Source organism: Xiphias gladius, chromosome 5 (assembly GCF_016859285.1).
Source record: "Xiphias gladius isolate SHS-SW01 ecotype Sanya breed wild chromosome 5, ASM1685928v1, whole genome shotgun sequence".
Classification (NCBI taxonomy): domain Eukaryota; kingdom Metazoa; phylum Chordata; class Actinopteri; order Istiophoriformes; family Xiphiidae; genus Xiphias; species Xiphias gladius.
In genome coordinates this window covers 22,288,109-22,307,894 of record NC_053404.1, presented here as the reverse complement: position 1 = coordinate 22,307,894, position 19,786 = coordinate 22,288,109, and the positions used below count along the sequence as shown (strand labels likewise).

General features: G+C 43.6%; 2 protein-coding genes across 21 annotated transcripts in view; one reads left to right on the top strand and one right to left on the bottom strand.

Moving 5' to 3' along the window:
• The window catches only part of LOC120789870 (NACHT, LRR and PYD domains-containing protein 12-like), a 1,168,582-nt gene that overhangs the window by 755,339 nt on the left and 393,457 nt on the right, over window positions 1–19,786 (top strand). The gene's annotated exons all lie outside the window — the stretch shown is intronic.
• Window positions 1–19,786, bottom strand: part of LOC120789911 (LYR motif-containing protein 4B) — a 37,146-nt gene that overhangs the window by 12,711 nt on the left and 4,649 nt on the right. The window contains exon 2 of the mRNA XM_040127119.1: window positions 12,920–13,040. Within this exon, the coding sequence (XP_039983053.1) occupies window positions 12,920–13,040 (121 nt within the window). The remainder of the gene's footprint in view (window positions 1–12,919; window positions 13,041–19,786) is intronic.

Below are 19,786 nucleotides of genomic sequence, written 5' to 3'. Positions count from 1 at the left end.
CCGTCATTTCTTAACCTTAATTTTTTACTCTGAGCACACACTAATTAGGGGGCGAGAAGAGAGGAAGGCAAACTGTGCTCACATATCAGAGAAATCCAACTCTCTCTGTGTGTGTGTGTGTGTGTGTGTGTGTGTGTGTGTGTGTGTGTGTGTGCGTGGAGTTCCCTCAATAGCAGCCAGACTCTGCTGTGATCTCCCGTCTCAGTCCGTCGCACTGAGAGACAGAGAGGAGGCAAAGGAGATGAAAGGAGGACGCAGAGGAGAGGAAGGAAGGAGGGGAGAAAGAGGAGGAAATATGGAGGATAGCTGGTTTTAAATTGCAAGAGCTGTTACGCTTGTATTGTTCTGTTTCATCTTTCTCCAATTTCTTCTTCACGCCCCCCCATCCCCTTTAATTCCTGATTGATTCTTCTCTGCGTTCCGTGTTCATCAAATCCAAATGGGGGAATACAAACAATCCCAGGGTGCGTTCAGGAGCAGCAAACACCTGGACTCTCCCTGTCGTATGTTTAAAGTTTGACCTGCCCGTTCGCACCGTCACCAGACTCTTTGCTTCGCTACTGCAGCACTGCAGTGAAGCAGAGGACGTCAGAAAAAACAGACGCCAAGCGCTTACGCATCGATGTAGCCGGGCTGAGGAAAACGAGAGGCGCTCATTTTGAGAGAAGTGAATCGATTGAGCGGTTGGCAGGCTGCTGAAGAGGAGAAAGAGAGGAAAAGAGAAAGAGAAACAACAGAGAAACAGAGAGAAAGAAATCGAGGAAAGTCTCAGAGAGAGAGGAGATGAGACAGAGAGAGGGTCCTATGAATTGACAGTCCACTTCAGACTAATGGAAGACAGGCAGACATGGACCCGCATGATGTTCGACTGCTCGACTGACCTCGCTCTCAAGTCGGTGGCTCTCCTGTCGTCGTTTGCTCAAACAGTCACTGACGACGACACACAGTGCTAAGTGCTGCGAGAAATGCCGCTCGCATCCCATCTCCTGCCTTTCAGCCACGACCGCAATCTTTCCCTGACCTCGACCGCGCAGGTGGAGTAGTTTAGTAACCTCACCGCACCTTAACCACACAGGGGCGGCAGATCAGAAAACACCCGGGTCGTTTTTCCTTCCACCTCCACAACCACCTCGTCTCCTCTCATTTGTTGCCTTCCTCCCTCCTCTGCCCCCTCTAGTTTCTAACTTTTGCCCTTGCATCACATTGCCTTCTGCAGTCAATGAATTTCATCATGCAGCATCTGTGTGTGTGTGTGTGTGGTGGAGGATGGAGAATCCTCATTGCATCAGACCCAGATTTCTACGAAGAGAAGAAGAAAAAAAAAAACCAAACAAACAAACGTAGGATCCACAGATGAATTGGAAAACACCGTATATTGTAACTACCGACTCAGTGGTTGCTGTGTAATCTTACTGCAGCGTTTAGGGATGAAATACTAATACTAAACATATCTCAAAAGCCTAATTTTTCTATTGACAAAACACAGACAGCGACCACTTGTATCAGCAAAGCAATTTGGTGAAAATCACATTTTCCTCCACTCGCCCAGTTAAATCGGCAGGAGACATAAGAAACCGTAATTCTGATTTACCGTCAAATTGCAAACACTTCCTGGGATCCCGTGGCATCTCATAAGGCGGAACGACACATCCCGTAGTGTACAGACATTCCTGAGACATTTAATTTGTAAGCTTCCTTTCCTCTTAAATACCAATCAGCGTTTATGTGGAATCCGCTCATCACCTAGACAATATGATTAAGGTTGTCGGCCGTCAACGAGTACAGCCCCCGGGAGGATTCGGTGGCCTGCCAATGGTTCGGAATCATGGGATATGTAGTTGAACGCTAAGGAAATGTTGCTCTATCTTCTTAAAAGTTTCCCCAAAAAGGTCTCTGTCGCTCTCACAAGTTGTCTCTAGTGATTCTTTAGTGATACGTGGACTAAAACCTATTCTGACTTCGGCTGGGGGTCTTTCCATACTCCACACCATCCACCCTGACAGTGTCGGGGGGGGGGGGGGGGGCAGAATTACTGGATTTTCTCTGCAATAAACACAATAAAATGGCACCGGGATCAACAGAGCAGTGTGATACAGTGACTGCACATGTAATTTACTAATGGAGAAAAGTGGATTTAGTGTTAAGCTACTCTTTAAGCTGCTGTAAACTGAGCCATTTCTAAATATCACAGGTGTGACGTCAATATTTCAGTCAGGAAAACATGACATGCTCACTTAAATCTGAGAATCTAGTCCCCCTAAGTCCCCCAAGGGCCAGAACGAACTACAGTTCTTTTATCAACAACATTGGAAGATCCCACAACCATATCATAAAAAACGCACTGAATACTGTTCGTTTTAAGGAATAAGATCCAGGGAGAAGAGGTGGATGAGTTTTCCCTTCTTTCTAAACAGAAGCTGTAAATGATTCATGGTAATGCTGTAACACAGTGAAATGATATCAATCTAGTTTCATATTTTAAAAAAAATTTTAAAAAAAGCCTCCATACCCTTTTTCAAAAATGTTGTTCCTGTGATTTCACAGTCAATACTTAAAAACGACAGGTGATTCCATCCCGAAACATTCACCTAAATGACATGTTTCTGTATTAATACTCCGTATGCCAGCGATGACCTGGAGAACGGATTCTGGCGTTCGTTGTCCTTTTCTTTTTGACTTCCCAAAACCTGATCTCCGATTTAGTAATGTGCTATTTTTGAGCAGCTCCGCTCGTCGGCAGCTTCTGAGGGAAGCAAGGAATGACGATACGAGTGTTTTAGGGCTTCAGGAGTAGGGAATCGATACTCCAGACTTCAACACTCAGGGAGTTTGTGGGGATGGCGATGATGGGAGGACCGAAAAGAGTCCAGGGGAGAGGAGGGAGGAAAAATATCTGATGTTTGAGAGTCCAGCTCTCTCTGGCGCCTTTCTCGAGCTGCCAAAGAGATATTTTGGATTTCGCTTTTATGGTCTCATACATCGCTCATCCATCAGTGTGACCGATGAGAAATTAACTCATATTTGAGCTCAGGACCCAAGCCCAAAAGTGGCACACCCAAAACACAATGGTCTGGTCCCGGTCTCCTCTGAAAGGCAACACTTTGGAGTTCACTACCGAAAAGTCAGAATTAGTACAAGCGACACTTTTCAGAGGCACAAACCCGGGAAACCCGGGAAAGTCCTGACCTTTTGGTGCGTTGTGTGGTTGTCTAACTGTGAATGTTTCACGTTCTCAGGTCTCTAAGAGATCTTAACGTCAGTGAGACTACTTGATTAAGAAAATGACCTGACAACACCCATGTGGTTTGTTATCACCATCACCACTACCACTATTGTCAATGGATTTTTTTTGGAGGATAACATGTTTTTGGGACTAAAACCTTTGGAGTATCTTGTTTGTCAGGCTCTTCTGGGGAAAACAGTGTGGGGTTTACGGCGATTCGACCGGTACCTGCCCTCACAAATAATGGAAATACAACAGAGCGTGTGGGATAATTAGGTCCTCCAGACAGATGAGATCATGAAACTCGACGACTCGCACTGAGAAACGCAGCTTTCACAGTGACCACAGAGTTGAATCAACATCTCCCTGAAACCGTTTCATCAGAAACTCTGCTACTGCACTGCATGAATAGAGACAGATTTTATTTATTTAGCAGTTATGCCAATGCTGATATATCCGGGATAAACCAATTTAAAGCAATAATATCAACCCTATCGTTCCAGCTCTGATTAACACGTCTTCTTTTCAGCATGGCTTTATACCAGAGTCAGACTTTGAGCTCCTCCTGCCACCTCCCCATCTGCCTCAGTATAAGGTTTTATGAGGCAGAGAAAGAGGGGGAGGAGAGGGAGTAAAAACTTGTCTGCTTTTACCCTCCCCTACAGCTCTCTCCTCTTTTTAATAGCTTGTTTTGCAGTATGGAGTCAAATGCAGTATATGTGTGTGTTACTGTGTGTGTCCGTGTCTAAAGCTCCGTAAAGCTACCGGCGCCCGTGGGGCAGTCAGGTGTAAAAGCGGCAATAACAGCATGGGATATATCTGAGGGATGGAGAGAGGAAGGCTGGAGGATTTTCTCCGTGGAAATCGAAAGATGGAGGAAGAGCAGGAGAGGAAAACAGGGAGAAAAAAAAGAGAGGCGTATGAAGAGGGGAGGGGTGAGGGGAGAGGGAAGAGAGGGGAAGGGTAAGAGCGAGGTGAGGAGGAGGAAACGCAGGCTTTCACGCAGGGTGTTGCCCTACTTTTCAGTTCAGCTCCTGTCTGGTTCAGGCTTTCCCAAAAATCTCTGCTTCCCCAGAAAAGAGCAGGATCGGAGGTAAAACTGCGTCAGGGAAGAAAACCGGGGGGGAAGTGGATTTCACAGCTGATCTCCCGCGTCAGCAGACACGTTGTTGGTTTGTTGTCTGGTCGCACTCGGAGGTATTAAACGCAGTTTGAAACGGAAACGCTCTTTTCCAACAGCTTTTTACTGTAACAAAAAATAAATAAATGAATAAAATCGCACTCCTTCCCTGCGTCGTAACGCAGTCAAATCCTACCACACAGACTTGATACCAATGTTTTTAGATCGAGTGTGTCTGAGGATATCATCATATTGTTAATAAACATCAAAAAATCTGCTTAGAAATCATAGAAAAATGATGATGCTCCTTGTAACTCCAGAACTTGGCTGAGAATCCTCATGTTTTTAGGTTTTCTTGACAGTTGTCTGTACGTCCATGGCTACACTGCAAACAGGAGCTGCTAATAGCTAATTTACTTTTAATGGTACCAATTTCCCAAAACTTAGGGCATCTTCCAAAATATTAGTAGGTCAAATAATAATTATGATAATAATAAAAAATAATAATAAAAAAGTTGCAAAATCCAGAAAAAAATCTGTGTGTCTGGTCTTCAATGGGATCAATATTGACAAAACCAAAATAGCTACATATTGTACATCAGAAGCAGCTAACTATTAACTGACTAAGAAAACAATCTGCGTTTTGCTCTCCTACAGAGAAGAAGAACATCATAATCATAATCCACCCTCCACATATCCTGAGACTGGACCGTCGAAAACACACACACACACACACACACACACACACACACACACACACACACACACACACACACGTCATAAAAATCCAGACATTTAAACACACCTTCATCAGGGCAGACAGAACAATCCACTTTCAGTGATTATTTGTCCAGGTGGCTGCAGGAAACATTTTTCACCGAGAGATAAAAAATTTGAAAAAACCCCACAACAACAAATCTCCATCATGGCTGAAAAAACAAAAAACAAAGCAACAAGCTCAGACAGTATCCTGAGAGTAAATCTGACACATTTATTCATGTTTCTTCTGGCTAAAGCTGCAGTCGATTAAGTTAATATTTAGAGGAGAAGCCAAGTTACAGCATAAGCAAATTTCACCGTGTGTGTTTGTATGTGTCTAAAGGTCGAGCTGATCGTAAAACCTAAGTTTGACTTTATCTATCTGTCCATGAAAATGTTCTTTTCGAAGCCCCCTGATGCTCAACATGGAATCGGAGGTATCTCTGATTATTAGCTGACAGAGGAGCTAAACTACAGCAAATGTGCAGGATTATCTGCGCAGCCGAACAGACCGAGCTGTGTGTGCTCTCAGCTGACTGACTGCTGAGAAGCTGCAGCACTCAGGGATTTAATTTTCTCTTAAAAGCGGTGGAGATCTTTTTTTTCTACATCACAGAAGTGTCTTCTTTAAATGAACTCCAAACATGACCTCAGCATCAGTATTTTTCAGTCGGAAGTGAGTAAGTGTCTCTGCTGAACTGAAGGATTTATTTCTTTCACTCTATTTGCCTTTTTTAATTCACTGGTCAGAGGGTTGGGCTGCTTCACAGCTTAGAAATCTTTAAATCTGACAGCGAATTCAGACGGCAGAGCCGTCACGCTTAAAGGAAAACTCAGTTTTTCCACCCAAGGCGCCATTCAGCGTACGGGTTTACGCTTTATTCCACGAACCAGAACAAGAAACAAAATAAATTGAGCAAAGTGGTTGTGCCCGTTTGGAGAATTGCAAACAGCAGACGACACAGCGGAGTGTGAAAGGGTGAGACTCCCTGACAAACTCCGCTGTGAACTGTCTTGACTTTCAAAGCATCAAAAGGGGGCTGGAGGAAATTTTGGGGATTTGCGTTTGCTGTTGCTCGCGTTACAAAACGGAAATGGACGACTAGAAATCAAATTTCACGACCAAGAAAAACAGATTCAAGAGGAAGCCGGGCTGCATCTAATCTGAATTTATTTTTTATTTTTTTAAACGTTCTGACGTTTAACAGAGACCTGGGTTGTTTCCACTTCTGCTCACTTCAATCCTGTCCCAGGTTCTTAGTTAAACCTCATCTAGTGATCATCAGGAGAGCTGAAAAGTTGAACAAAGCCGCTTAGAGGAGTTTCTATTATTAATGATGAAACCTAAATTTTGGCTCTATAACCGCTCCCGGACTGGGATTTATATTCAAACAAACCTGCATTTGAATAGAAACGTAGCTGGCCTCTGAACCCGGCAGGTGAATCCCACCATCCTTCGAGCTGATTCATCTAAACGTCACACAGATCCTCCCTGTCTTTACTGAAGTCCTAGATCGGAGGGATTGAGATTCTGTTCGACCCCCCGAGAGCCGTTACTGGGCCCGTTGCGCCCGACCCGGCAGGTATAACTCACCGCCTGATGTGGCATTCAATCTCAATTGAGCCAAAATGGCCAAAGGCCGTGTGACATTGCGGCGACATTAAGCAGCAGTAATCGGTGAGAAATGACCCTTCACAGGCCGCCACACACACACACACACACACACACACACACACACACACACACACACACACACACACACACACACACACACGACATGATAAAGGGTAGCCATAACATTAACACGTCCTACAAATACAGTATTTCGGATTCTACAAGAGATTGTGTGTGTGTGTGTGTGTGTGTGTGTGTGTGTGTGTGTGTGTGTAGAGAGTAAATCCAGCTGAGGAGGGACACACACTAGAAACGGTCTGACAGAGCAGTTGCATCTATCCGTCACACAAAATTCAACTCTGCAATCCAGCTCTCTTTTTACATTTTTACAAGTCTTTTCTTATTTCCATCTCATTTAGCCTCACAGTTCCGTGCGTTAAACTCTCTTTCTCGCATGCTCTCACACACACACACACACACACACACACACACACACACACACACACACACACACACACACACACACACACACACACACACACACACACACACACACACACTCTCTCTCTCTCTCTACTCATTAAACACAACATGCTGGCTTGGTTTCTCCTCTACCTACCTCTACCCAGCCTCAATCCATCATCTTTACTCCCTAACTAACTTACGAAAAGCACACACACACGCACACACACACACACACACACACACAAATATGCACTTCAGTACACACACGCGCGCACTTATAAATTGCGCAATTAAGAATAAACTAAACTTTTTAAGCTCACACAGTCAATGATGCAGAGACACATACGTGTGAGTATAAACGCACCAACCAAATTTTAAAGACAAGGGATCAGAGATTAAGAGACGGAAGCAGCTCTAACCCAGGATGCAGATCTGGATGGTTATCGGCCGTTTTGAGCGCAAAAGTTCATCCTTGCCCCTGCAAGTGTAGTTTCCCACGGTGGGTCGGTTGGAGACTGTTACCCCTGTCGACTGCTGTAAGTGCATAAAACCTCTGAAGGCAAAAAGAGGAGCATATCAACCATCCGTTCCCCAGGCAAAAAAACCTACTGAAACCCGCCGCACCAGTGTCCGAACTCGGCCAAAGGTTGAATATGGGGCAAAAGAAGCGTGGCGCCGTCACACGGCTGTACGATGGCATTTTTACAGTTCCAGCAACTGCAGCACAGTGAGGCGTCTTCTCCGGTAAAACCATCCGCTGATCGCATCATGTCAGAACCTTTCGGCTGAAAGTTTGATAAAGTCACATCAATAAATTCAACCGATCACCTTTGTGTTTAGAAAAAGCCTTCCGTATTTATTTCCACGTGTACATATTTATTTTTAGTCGGTATCCTGAGCATCTTTGGCACACCAACCTCTCCCAGGATGAGTTAAGTTCCCCCTGTGATCTCGCTCTCAGTTTGTGGGCATTCAACGGGCTGCCACTCAAAACAGTGTCTGTCCTCTAAAGCTGCAGAGCTCAGCTGGACATTTTGAGTTGCATTCATTTGTTTTAGTAACTTTCAGAAGCTGAACACTAAATATGAAAAGGTTCACTGACAGGTTTGAAAGGATTCCGGTTAGATAAAACGCTAAAACTCAAACCCTCATTTCACAGCATAAAAAGAATTTGTAGTTTCCGCACTGTTTGACGTGGGATGCATTAATTAAACATGATGCATCCCTGTTCTCTCGTAGTAAAGTTTGCCCCTGTGTTTATGCACACTGTATTTGTACTGTTTAAAAAGAGATGCATTCATGTTAGGTCACCTGACAAAAACATCTGGCTGCTTCGGAAGACACGACGCATTGCGCAAGCTCCAGAAAAAAAGTTATTTAGTGGAATACAAAGTAAGATTATTTTCTCAAACTATGTGGTGTGAAAAAAAAAAAAACAAAAAAAGAGAAAACCAACAGAAAACAAAACCATCTGGTGGACAAATCGTCCCCTAACACGAAAGTCACTGATTGACCTGAACTCAAACTTTTTCCTCAACAACCAGTCTAAAACTGCAAAACTGACTGCAAGCTATTTTATTATGTTCAAATACAACATTTTTTATTTATCATGACTACAAATCCTCTCCATCTTTTTAAAGTTAAAATTTCATGTACTGTATTATTGAAAAAGTGAATGAGAGCCTGCCATACTGGATTTTTGGGGCAGATACACATTCCAATTCAATGTCATTGACTTAACTTTGTTTTTTTATTTTAATATTCGCTTCATGTATTTACTTTAAATGGTTTTGGTTTTTTTTTTCTTAATCTGCCGCCTACCTCTTAAGACTGTTTCTTTTCCCTGAGGATCAATGAAGTCTTGTGTATTCTTGTCAGTACATAAAAATAAAAACAACAACCGGTATTCATCCATTATCCAGTTATTCCCCCGTGTCTCTTATATAACACACTGTAGGGATTTGGACACAGGGGAGGAAACCTAAGGCCTGAGAGCACCAACACAAGAAATCTGTATGTTTAAGTGTGTGTGTGTGTGTGTGTGTGTGTGTGTGTGTGTGTGTGTGTGATATAGATGTTTCCACAAGCCTGTAGTATTGCAGCAGGGTTGTAACAAGGTGCATTATATTGTTCCTCTGATGCATTTAATCCATGAGTGAGTGTGGGCGAGATGCAGAGAAGAAAAACACACAAACAACTCTGCTTAAGTCAAACAGGGCATAAAACACACTGAGCCCCGGCTTGCTCAGCTAATCCAAACCACACTGATGGCGTGCACTGTGTGTCAAAGCCGCCACGTCTACCCTTTCCTGCTTGAACCGTGCTGGCGCTTCTGCATCGATAAAAACAGGGTCCAAGCTACAAACCCTCAGAGGCACATTTCCAGTCCGCTCATCACCGGCTTGACGTGAAAACCCTCACACTTATCAACGCTGATCCCACATCCACCACCGCCTCCGTCAGATTCCTCGACACTCAAATGGAAGATGAAGACCACATCATCTGTGGCCCAGCATTCACTTTCAGCCAGGTTTGATGGATTGGCACAAAAACTGGTTCAAACATTCACGTTCGCCTCAGGAGCAACTGTGATGGCGAGTTTCATCAAGCGCCTGCTTATAAACTTGCGGAGCAGGTCTTGTGGTTGGGTCGGACCGAGGTCGGATCGTGTTCCCACCACAAACAAACCGCTACAGAATTCGTTTCCTTCTGGTCTGCACCCGCGTACAGTTGCTGTGTTCAGATCTGTCGCACCACGGGAGAGACTGCGCCAGAGGCAGATTCAACCAGACTAAACGAGCAGCGCAGGTTTAAAAGAAAAAAAAAACAAAAAACTTGGTCTCGATTGGCACTCATCTGCAGTACGCTCAAAACGGACCATTAACACTGACCCAATTAAAACGATCTGTAAAGAGAGCAGAGAAAACGATCTGAGATCCCACTCTGTCAGCTCACCAGCTGTTCCAGCTGTTCCAACCGGAGTCACTGCTCATCAAGACCAACTGCTTCACTGACTCCACCAGAAGCATATAACGTAGATCAGGAAATGTATTCTCATTGTATAATTCTCACCTCAATTAAGCCCTAAAGAGGTGGGTGATACGTGAGGTGTCTTTTTCTCTAATAACAAAAAGTCATGTGACTGGCGCATCCTTCATGTAATGGCTGATGCGTGTATTGCTATTGCTGGAGGATTACAATAGATTTAGGTTTGGTTTTTGGATTTATTGCTTGTGTTCTCGATTGTTTTATGAAATGAAATGCTTGCTGTGCCACACGGTGTCTAAAGCATAAAAAAAGTTCTCTCAATCGGTTAATGACGGAAAACGTCCATCAATTTACGTGATTTGATTATTGCTCTGTTTCATTTCATCTTCTCCTTCATGTCTGACTTCTCTTTGGTCTCCTCTTGTGCTGTAGAATCATTAATATTATTATCACGACTGACTCCTGCTCACAAATGTCAGTATGTACATTTTATCATTTACAGTTGACGCCAGCAAACTCAGAAGCGTCGACTGACAGTTGGACTGCTGTTTGCTAAAATGTAAAATTTATAAGTGCGCCTGTGTGTGTGGTTGTGTGTGGGGTAAATAGCGATCGTGTGACTACATCCACCTACACACTCCTCCCAACACTGTGTGTGTGTGTGTGATATAGATGTTTCCACAAGCCTGTAGTATTGCAGCAGGGTTGTAACAAGGTGCATTATATTGTTCCTCTGATGCATTTAATCCATGAGTGAGTGTGGGCGAGATGCAGAGAAGAAAAACACACAAACAACTCTGCTTAAGTCAAACAGGGCATAAAACACACTGAGCCCCGGCTTGCTCAGCTAATCCAAACCACACTGATGGCGTGCACTGTGTGTCAAAGCCGCCACGTCTACCCTTTCCTGCTTGAACCGTGCTGGCGCTTCTGCATCGATAAAAACAGGGTCCAAGCTACAAACCCTCAGAGGCACATTTCCAGTCCGCTCATCACCGGCTTGACGTGAAAACCCTCACACTTATCAACGCTGATCCCACATCCACCACCGCCTCCGTCAGATTCCTCGACACTCAAATGGAAGATGAAGACCACATCATCTGTGGCCCAGCATTCACTTTCAGCCAGGTTTGATGGATTGGCACAAAAACTGGTTCAAACATTCACGTTCGCCTCAGGAGCAACTGTGATGGCGAGTTTCATCAAGCGCCTGCTTATAAACTTGCGGAGCAGGTCTTGTGGTTGGGTCGGACCGAGGTCGGATCGTGTTCCCACCACAAACAAACCGCTACAGAATTCGTTTCCTTCTGGTCTGCACCCGCGTACAGTTGCTGTGTTCAGATCTGTCGCACCACGGGAGAGACTGAACCAGAGGCAGATTCAACCAGACTAAACGACGCAGGTTTAAAAGAAACAAAAAAAAACAAAAAACTTGGTCTCGATTGGCACTCATCTGCAGTACGCTCAAAACGGACCATTAACACTGACCCAATTAAAACGATCTGTAAAGAGAGCAGAGAAAACGATCTGAGATCCCACTCTGTCAGCTCACCAGCTGTTCCAGCTGTTCCAACCGGAGTCACTGCTCATCAAGACCAACTGCTTCACTGACTCCACCAGAAGAATATAACGTAGATCAGGAAATGTATTCTCATTGTATAATTCTCACCTCAATTAAGCCCTAAAGAGGTGGGTGATACGTGAGGTGTCTTTTTCTCTAATAACAAAAAGTCATGTGACTGAGCGCATCCTTCATGTAATGGCTGATGCGTGTATTGCTATTGCTGGAGGATTACAATAGATTTAGGTTTGGTTTTTGGATTTATTGCTTGTGTTCTCGATTGTTTTATGAAATGAAATGCTTGCTGAGCCACACGGTGTCTAAAGCATAAAAAAAGTTCTCTCAATCGGTTAATGACGGAAAACGTCCATCAATTTACGTGATTTGATTATTGCTCTGTTTCATTTCATCTTCTCCTTCATGTCTGACTTCTCTTTGGTCTCCTCTTGTGCTGTATAATCATTAATGTTATTATCATGACTGACTCCTGCTCACAAATGTCAGTATGTACATTTTATCATTTACAGTTGACGCCAGCAAACTCAGAAGCGTCGACTGACAGTTGGACTGCTGTTTGCTAAAATGTAAAATTTATAAGTGCGCCTGTGTGTGTGGTTGTGTGTGGGGTAAATAGCGATCGTGTGACTACATCCACCTACACACTCCTCCCAACACTGTGTGTGTGTGTGTGTGTGTGTGTGTGAGAGAGAGAGAGAGATGCATTTACAAACCTGCATGACTCATAAATCCTCCCACTGTTATAACATATGCACACACACACACACATTTGTTTATCTGTGTGTGCACAAACGAGTGTGTGTATGTGTGTGTGTGTTTGAGGTGATAGTAAGAACGAGGCAGACAGGGAGGATCGTCAGCCTCTCTATCTGCCTCTTTCCTGTCTGCCTATGTCCTCCGCCATCCTCCATTGGGATTGGCGGAGGCGCTGCTGACGCATTATGGGAACAAAGTGACCAACAGTGAGGTGATTAGCCCCGAGTTGCCACGGTAATGAGGGAGTGTGTGTGTACGACAGGTGGTCAGTCGGTAAGCAGGTGTTCATCTGCATTCTAGTCAACCTGGTTAACCTGAGGGACAGAGTCTACAGAGTGTGTTTTATAGTGTGTTTTCTATTTTCTGTGTGTGTGAGTGTGTGTGTGTGAGCGTGTGTGTGAGCGTGTGTGTCACCTGTCTCTGTATCAGTGCCAGCATCTGCTGTCCCTCCTCCACCAGTCTCTCCACAGCTTTTGGATCCTCTACTTTCCTGTTGGCCCTGAAGGCATCACGCACCCGCCGCATTGCGTAGGTCCTGTAACACACACACACACACACACACACACACACACACACACACGCACACACACACACACACACACACACACACACACGCACACACACACGCACACACACACTTTAGTTTCATTCTATTCATTTACAGTGAAAAAAACAACCAAAAAACCAAACAAACAAAACCGAGCAGTAAAGAAAAGAAGACAGATGATGATAATAACAACAACAAATATGTGCAGTCAGGACTCACAACTCTCTGAGGGGCTTACGAAAGCAAACAACATCATAACCACAAAGTTTACACACAAAAACCTCAACAGTACCAGAGGTGGGATGGTACAAAAAAAAAGACAAAAAAGTGCAGATGAGATCAAAGACAAAGCTCAAGGCAGCACTGAAAGAAGGAAAAACGAAAGAACAGCAGCAGCTGAGGTGCAGAGAACCCGAAACTGAAACGAGTCCAGTCGGTAACGTATCTGCCCGTTCTGATGATCTTTGTTTCCAAATATTCATCTTCTCAACTGAATGTCTGTTATTTCTCTTTATTACAATCTGACTTTATAAATCGATCTTAGAATATTCCTTGACAGCTCTACCCCACACTGTTTCAAGCCTGCGGGCAGAGGCCCGACGGATGAAACAGCTGAGTCGCTCTGTGGTCGGCGATGGCGGTTCAGCGGGGCTACGCTCCTGTGACCAGCCCCGATATGGTTTCCTGCAGCTTCCCACCAGAAAACACAAAGCGAGAGCTCTGATCAATAAACCAACATTCCCCAACAGACGGAAACTGTGTGTGTACGTGTGCGTGAGTTTTGTAGTCTGTCTTCTGAATGACATTTGTTTACTCTAATGATGTGTGTGGTTGTGTTGAGGTTACTGGATACTCCTGCCATGCAGCTCGATGGAAGAATTATCTTCAACAAATCAACTGATAAACCCATCAAAACTGTCTCTAGTTTATATGACAGCATCTATAATAATCATAAACCTGAATATGAACAACGAGAAAATGATTTTTTAATGGGCGTTTCAATTAAATCCTCATTTGTCACAGTTTCTTACTCAGTTCAACAGGTGTGATGGAAAAGACGTGTTAATGTAAACCAAACGATTAGATAGTTCTATGCATAAATACATCATTCAACGCGGTATTCAGTCTGTGCTTACCGACATAAATAGGCTGGACAAGATTTCAGGACGTCGTGTGCCCCCCAGTAAGCACTACCCCTCCATCCTCCAAAACTAATTTTCAAGTAAAAAAACAAAAAAACAAAAACAAAACAAAGAAACTGGCTGATTAACAATTAGTACGACTTCTGTAAGTAAAAAAAATAGCGACACTTAAAAGGTGTGGTTCTGTCATGAGGGACAACTCTGTGCTGTCAGTGCAGTTATCTCGATTTCTGCTTAAACGCTCGTATTGTTTGGCCGACATAACGTCACATGGTGCTGTCAAGATTGGATTTCCTACGCTGGAGGGGCATTATGAATGTCTTTTGTACGAAAAATGTGACTGAGTGTAACCGTAACGCTCTGGCTTTATTGGCTAAATTGCAAATACGCTGCCTGCGTGTAAGGATCGTGATGCAACAGGTGCAGCAGGCTCTCACAAAAACTAAATGAGAAAAAATCAATCAATCAATCAATCTATCAATCAATCTATCCATCCCTGAATTCTGTCCAACAACACTGTGAAAGTGGTACAAATAAAGAAAAATCACCAGAACTAGAGTTACACTGTTTAAAGAGCCGTCTACCATGAAAACACTTGTTCATTAAGACTTTTAATCAAGGGACTTGGTTGACGGTGAATGGTTTGGCCCAAAAAACAGATATAATAAGAGGTAATGCTTTATCTTACAGGTCTGTAATTTCACTTTTATTTTTAGATAAATATCTAGGAGGCTTCCTATGGTTTCCTATGGTAATCATGGTATCTAAGCTCAGTTTCCTGAGTTCATAAGCACATCTTCTTCTTTAAAGAACTGCTCCTTTTAAGCCAGAGTAAGAAATGAATTAATTATTCATTTATCATTTAAATTTTGTTCCCCTTGTTGAACTGTATCTAGAAAATTTACATTTTTTTCTCATGTTGTTCCTGCTGCGCACCGATCTGAAGACTACCTGGGTCACATAGCCAGTGTGTTATGACTGGGGACGGTCTCCATTTTCCCTATAATTAGTACCAGGTTTCACAGGCCCATCAAGGAAACTGTGTTAGGAAATTACATAACAGTAAGAATAAAGTGCTACTGTAACAAAGTAAATAAATTACCAAACAAGCTTGAACTACGTTGAACTGTGGCTGAAACATAAATGCGAGCATGAAATGTTGCCTCGGGGGTATGCTTTTGTAATGTGAAATGTGAGTTATTTTCTTTTTCTAAACAAGACCAGCACTGAGCAGCTGGTTTAAAAATCTGAACATGGGTGTCAGAAGTCTGCAAACCTGGACTTCAGTGACCTCAAACAGTTTTTTGTTTCTGCTGGAGGCCTCGTTGACCACAGAGTCCGGAATAGTAAACAACAGATGAGGAAGTAAATCAGAACGGACAAATTGGAAACAGTGAAGTGTTTTCTGGCAGGAGCTGCTGACGTGAAAATGATCATTGGTTTTATTTTTGAGCTCTTTTTCTTGATGGACTCGGGCCTCATTACAGCTGGCAGCTCCTCTGATGTGGGGGAAACTACAACATCAACCTTGGGAAGTTACGGCGCTGCCCGGCAAACTCATTCATCTTCTCTGTCTGTCTCTGAGTCTCCAGCTCATTTAAGATTTAAGACAGAACCAATAAAAGTGTGACGCTTCAGATTTACATGCTGTGGTCAAATACGATGGCCGTCACAAGGACGCGACAGAGGAGTGACCGGGAAACAGGTCTGGGCTGGTCTGAAGGGGCGAGACGGCGGGAACTGCGTGGGATGGATGGAGGAGAATGTGGGTGAGCAAGGTTAAGAAAAGGAAAGAAAAGATGGAACTAACGAACGATGGTAAAAAAAAAAAGGGTGTTTTAAGGAAGGGTGAGAAGGGAAGGATGCAACAAAAGAAGTAAAGAAGGAGAGGAGGAGTGGAATAAGATAAGGGGGAATGCAAGGAGGGAGGGAAAAACTTGAAATATGAAGGACATGGAAAGGAAGGACAGAAGAGATTGTGGACAAAAGTAAGGAAGTACAAGGAAGTAAGAACAGAGGGAAGTAAACAAGGACACAGAGGAGGGAGGAAGAAGAGGTGCAAGGTGGAAAGAAGTACATAAAAAAAGGGACAAATGAAAGGAACTAAAGACGTAAGAAGGTAGTGAGAGATGGAGGGAAGGAAAAAAGGAGGGAAGGCGGGATGAAAGTATGTAGGAGGGGAGAAGGAGTCTTCCCTGCCGGTTTGGATCACGGTCAGCAGCTGGAGGAGAGACGAAGCGGCTCAGAGTTTGTCATTCAAACGTCCAGCTCGTTTTGCTTTTTGCTCTTTTCTGCTCAGTGGGGCTGCAGACGTGGCCTTCAGGCTCCTCCGTCAAACTGATTCATACAAACCCCCACGGCTAATGGACCCAGCTTAACGACCCCTGCCGCTAATGAGCAAAACAAAAGCCGGAGGGGAAAAAAGAACAACAAGGAGATTAGAAAGTGCTGGAAATGATCAACAGGCAGGGAGGAACAGCTCAACGTCTTCTCGGGACAGGAAGTCACACATGATGATGGACTGAGGCCGGCATGAGCAACATTACAAATCAGAAGTTTTACAAAAAAGCTAATTGTAAAGGCTCTGAACAGCCCAGAAAGGGCGGCTACGGTCACATGCAGACACGTGTCAGCCTTAGTTTGATCCACGATTTAGACAAATGTGAAGTTGACAGCTCCTGATAACCTCTACCACAGGTTATGTGTTGACTGACTAGGGATACGTCAGTCGCTGCTTTTAGAGCAAAACAGCGACTCCTCCGAAACACAAAACAGCCAACAATTCATGAAGGTGAGAGAAATCGTTAGAAAATTTAAGGAATAATAAAATCACGACAAATCAAGTAGGTGAGGATGGTGGTGTTTGGACCCGGCATTAACATTCGTCTTGGGTGATCTGATCACAAGTAGGAGGCTCTAAGTACAGGTACCCAAGACGCACTGAGGACGCACTGAGATCCGATCGCTCAGACCACATTCGGAGGTGGTCTGGGCCGCATATGGTCGTATACTTTTAGCAGTGTGTACGTCAATGTGTCCTGTGCCACACTGAAGGACCCCTCCTCGACTGACATCCTCTGCGTGAGCGGGTGAACGTACTCATTCGCAAACAAATACAAGTCGTACAAATTGCGTAATCTGCTTTTGTCCTCGACGTCTGAAAAGATATATTACGAGTGCCTCAAACATCTTGGGTGATTTGGTTTGTCAGGAACATGCCAAGGAATAGACACAGCCTGTATTTTTTTTTTTTTTTCTTCTTCTTCCTCTTTTAATTTCTGGTAGACTGGGCATGGGAAGTGCATTGCTGCCTCCCGCCGTTCCAGCCACGTCGATTCCTGATGTGGTGGGACAGCGTGTCTTACAAACCAGCCCTGAATTAAATCATTTAAAGGCACGTTAACACCCTGAAGTCCCCCCATCTCCAGAGAGGGGGATGCATCTGAGTGGGAGTGAGGATGTAGATTTACAAAACACTCGGTTCAACATCACTACTGCTAGTACTTCTACCACTACTGCTGCTACTACTACTATTACTGCTACTACTGCTACTGCTGCTACTATTGCTACTATTGCTACTACTACAACTACTACAACTGCTACTATTACTGCTACTGCTGCTACTATTGCTACTATTGCTACTACTGCTGCTACTATTGCTACTATTGCTACTACTACAACTACTAATGCTGCTACTACTACAACTACTAATGCTGCTACTACTACTACTACTACTAATGCTGCTACTACTACTACTACTAATGCTGCTACTACTACTACTACTACTACTACTAATGCTGCTACTACTACTGCTACTATAGCTACTGCTACTACTACTACTACTACTGCTACTGCTACAACTACTACTGCTACAACTACTACTGCTACTGCTACTGGTTCTACAACTACTGCTACTGCTTCTGCTACTGCTTCTGCTACTGCTTCTACTTCTGCTACTGCTTCTACAACTACTGCTACTACTACTGCTACTGCTTCTACAACTACTGCTACTACTACTGCTACTACTGCTACTGCTATAGCTACTGCTGCTACAACTACTACTGCTACTGGTTCTACAACTACTGCTACTGCTTCTGCTACTGCTTCTGCTACTGCTTCTGCTACTGCTTCTACTTCTGCTACTGCTTCTACAACTACTGCTAATACTACTGCTACTACTGCTACTACTACAGCTACTGCTATAGCTACTGCTATAGCTACTGCTATAGCTACTGCTACTGCTGCTGCTACTCCTGCTGCTACTCCTGCTGCTACTCCTGCTATTACTGCTATTACTATTACTGCTAATGCTATTGTTACTACTGCTGCTACACCCACCACCCTTGATTGCACACTGGTGGATTTAGTGCTGCTGTTCAAATATATTATTGTGCTTTCTCTGCTATGTCCTGTCCAAATGCCTGCCATGAAACAGGCCTATTGTCAGCAGATTTAATCCTGCTATCCAATATTTATTCATTTATTTATAAGCTAATTTAGATCGACAGACCTACAGAGAGAAAGCGTATTTTTTTCCTTAAATTTGTGAGCGAGTGTGCCTTGTCACTGAAACTTCAGAGGGAATTCTCTCGTATGATCTTTGGAAGATGACAAAAAGACGGGGAGAGGGAGATGAGAGAGAGAAGGGAGGAAAGGACCGAGAGGACTGGAAAAAGGAAAGGAGGGACGGAAGACAGACAGAGAGGAGATTTCCACAATTACTTATTCATCAGAAGCTTTTGGTGATTTGACAGTTTTTTACCACACACACACACACACACACACACACACACACACACACACACACACACACACACACACACACACACACACACACACACAGATGATGACGACATTGTGTTTGACTGAATCCACTGAGGAAGAGTCATTTTTATCGGAAAAAAAAAAAAGAGAAAATGAAACTCAGCTCATATGAGGACAAAAAACACTGAATCAGTTTATTATTTGTTATGTTGTTTTTCCTGTGCAGAGAGATGATCTACTTCTGACAGTCTGCCTCCTCCTCCTCTCCCTCCATCCTTCACTCTCTCTCTCTTTCTAACACACCTGAGGGTTTGTGCCCTGCAGGGTTTTTCCTGCTTTTAAAACGGCGTCTTTGAGGCAATGCTGGGTAAAATGTACAGAAGAACACTCCTGCCAACAAAAATTAAAACACAGAGAAGATGGTAATGATAAAATTCAAGTTCCTCAATTTCTCAAAGTCAAAATTAAGATTTACTACCACTAAATTACGGAGGTACTAAGTGACAAGTCTGACTCTATATTTCATAATTACTTGCAGAAATTATTTCTGACATTCCTCACTTTTTCTAAATCAACTTTTTTTTAGTTCCCTGGCAGGAATGGGGATCCAGAAGTATGAATTAAAATCCTTGTCACTGTAATTTCACGCATCTACTGTATCTTGATGACAAATCAACAATATTATTTTTTTCCACTGTACAAACTTTTCTAGATACCCAGGAACCATTTGAGAATCCTTATCTGCGCTTTTAATTTGTGGTACTAGTGTTTAAATTTTAGATAACAGCCTCCGACGCGAGGATTGTACCTGTTAATGGACCAGGAACT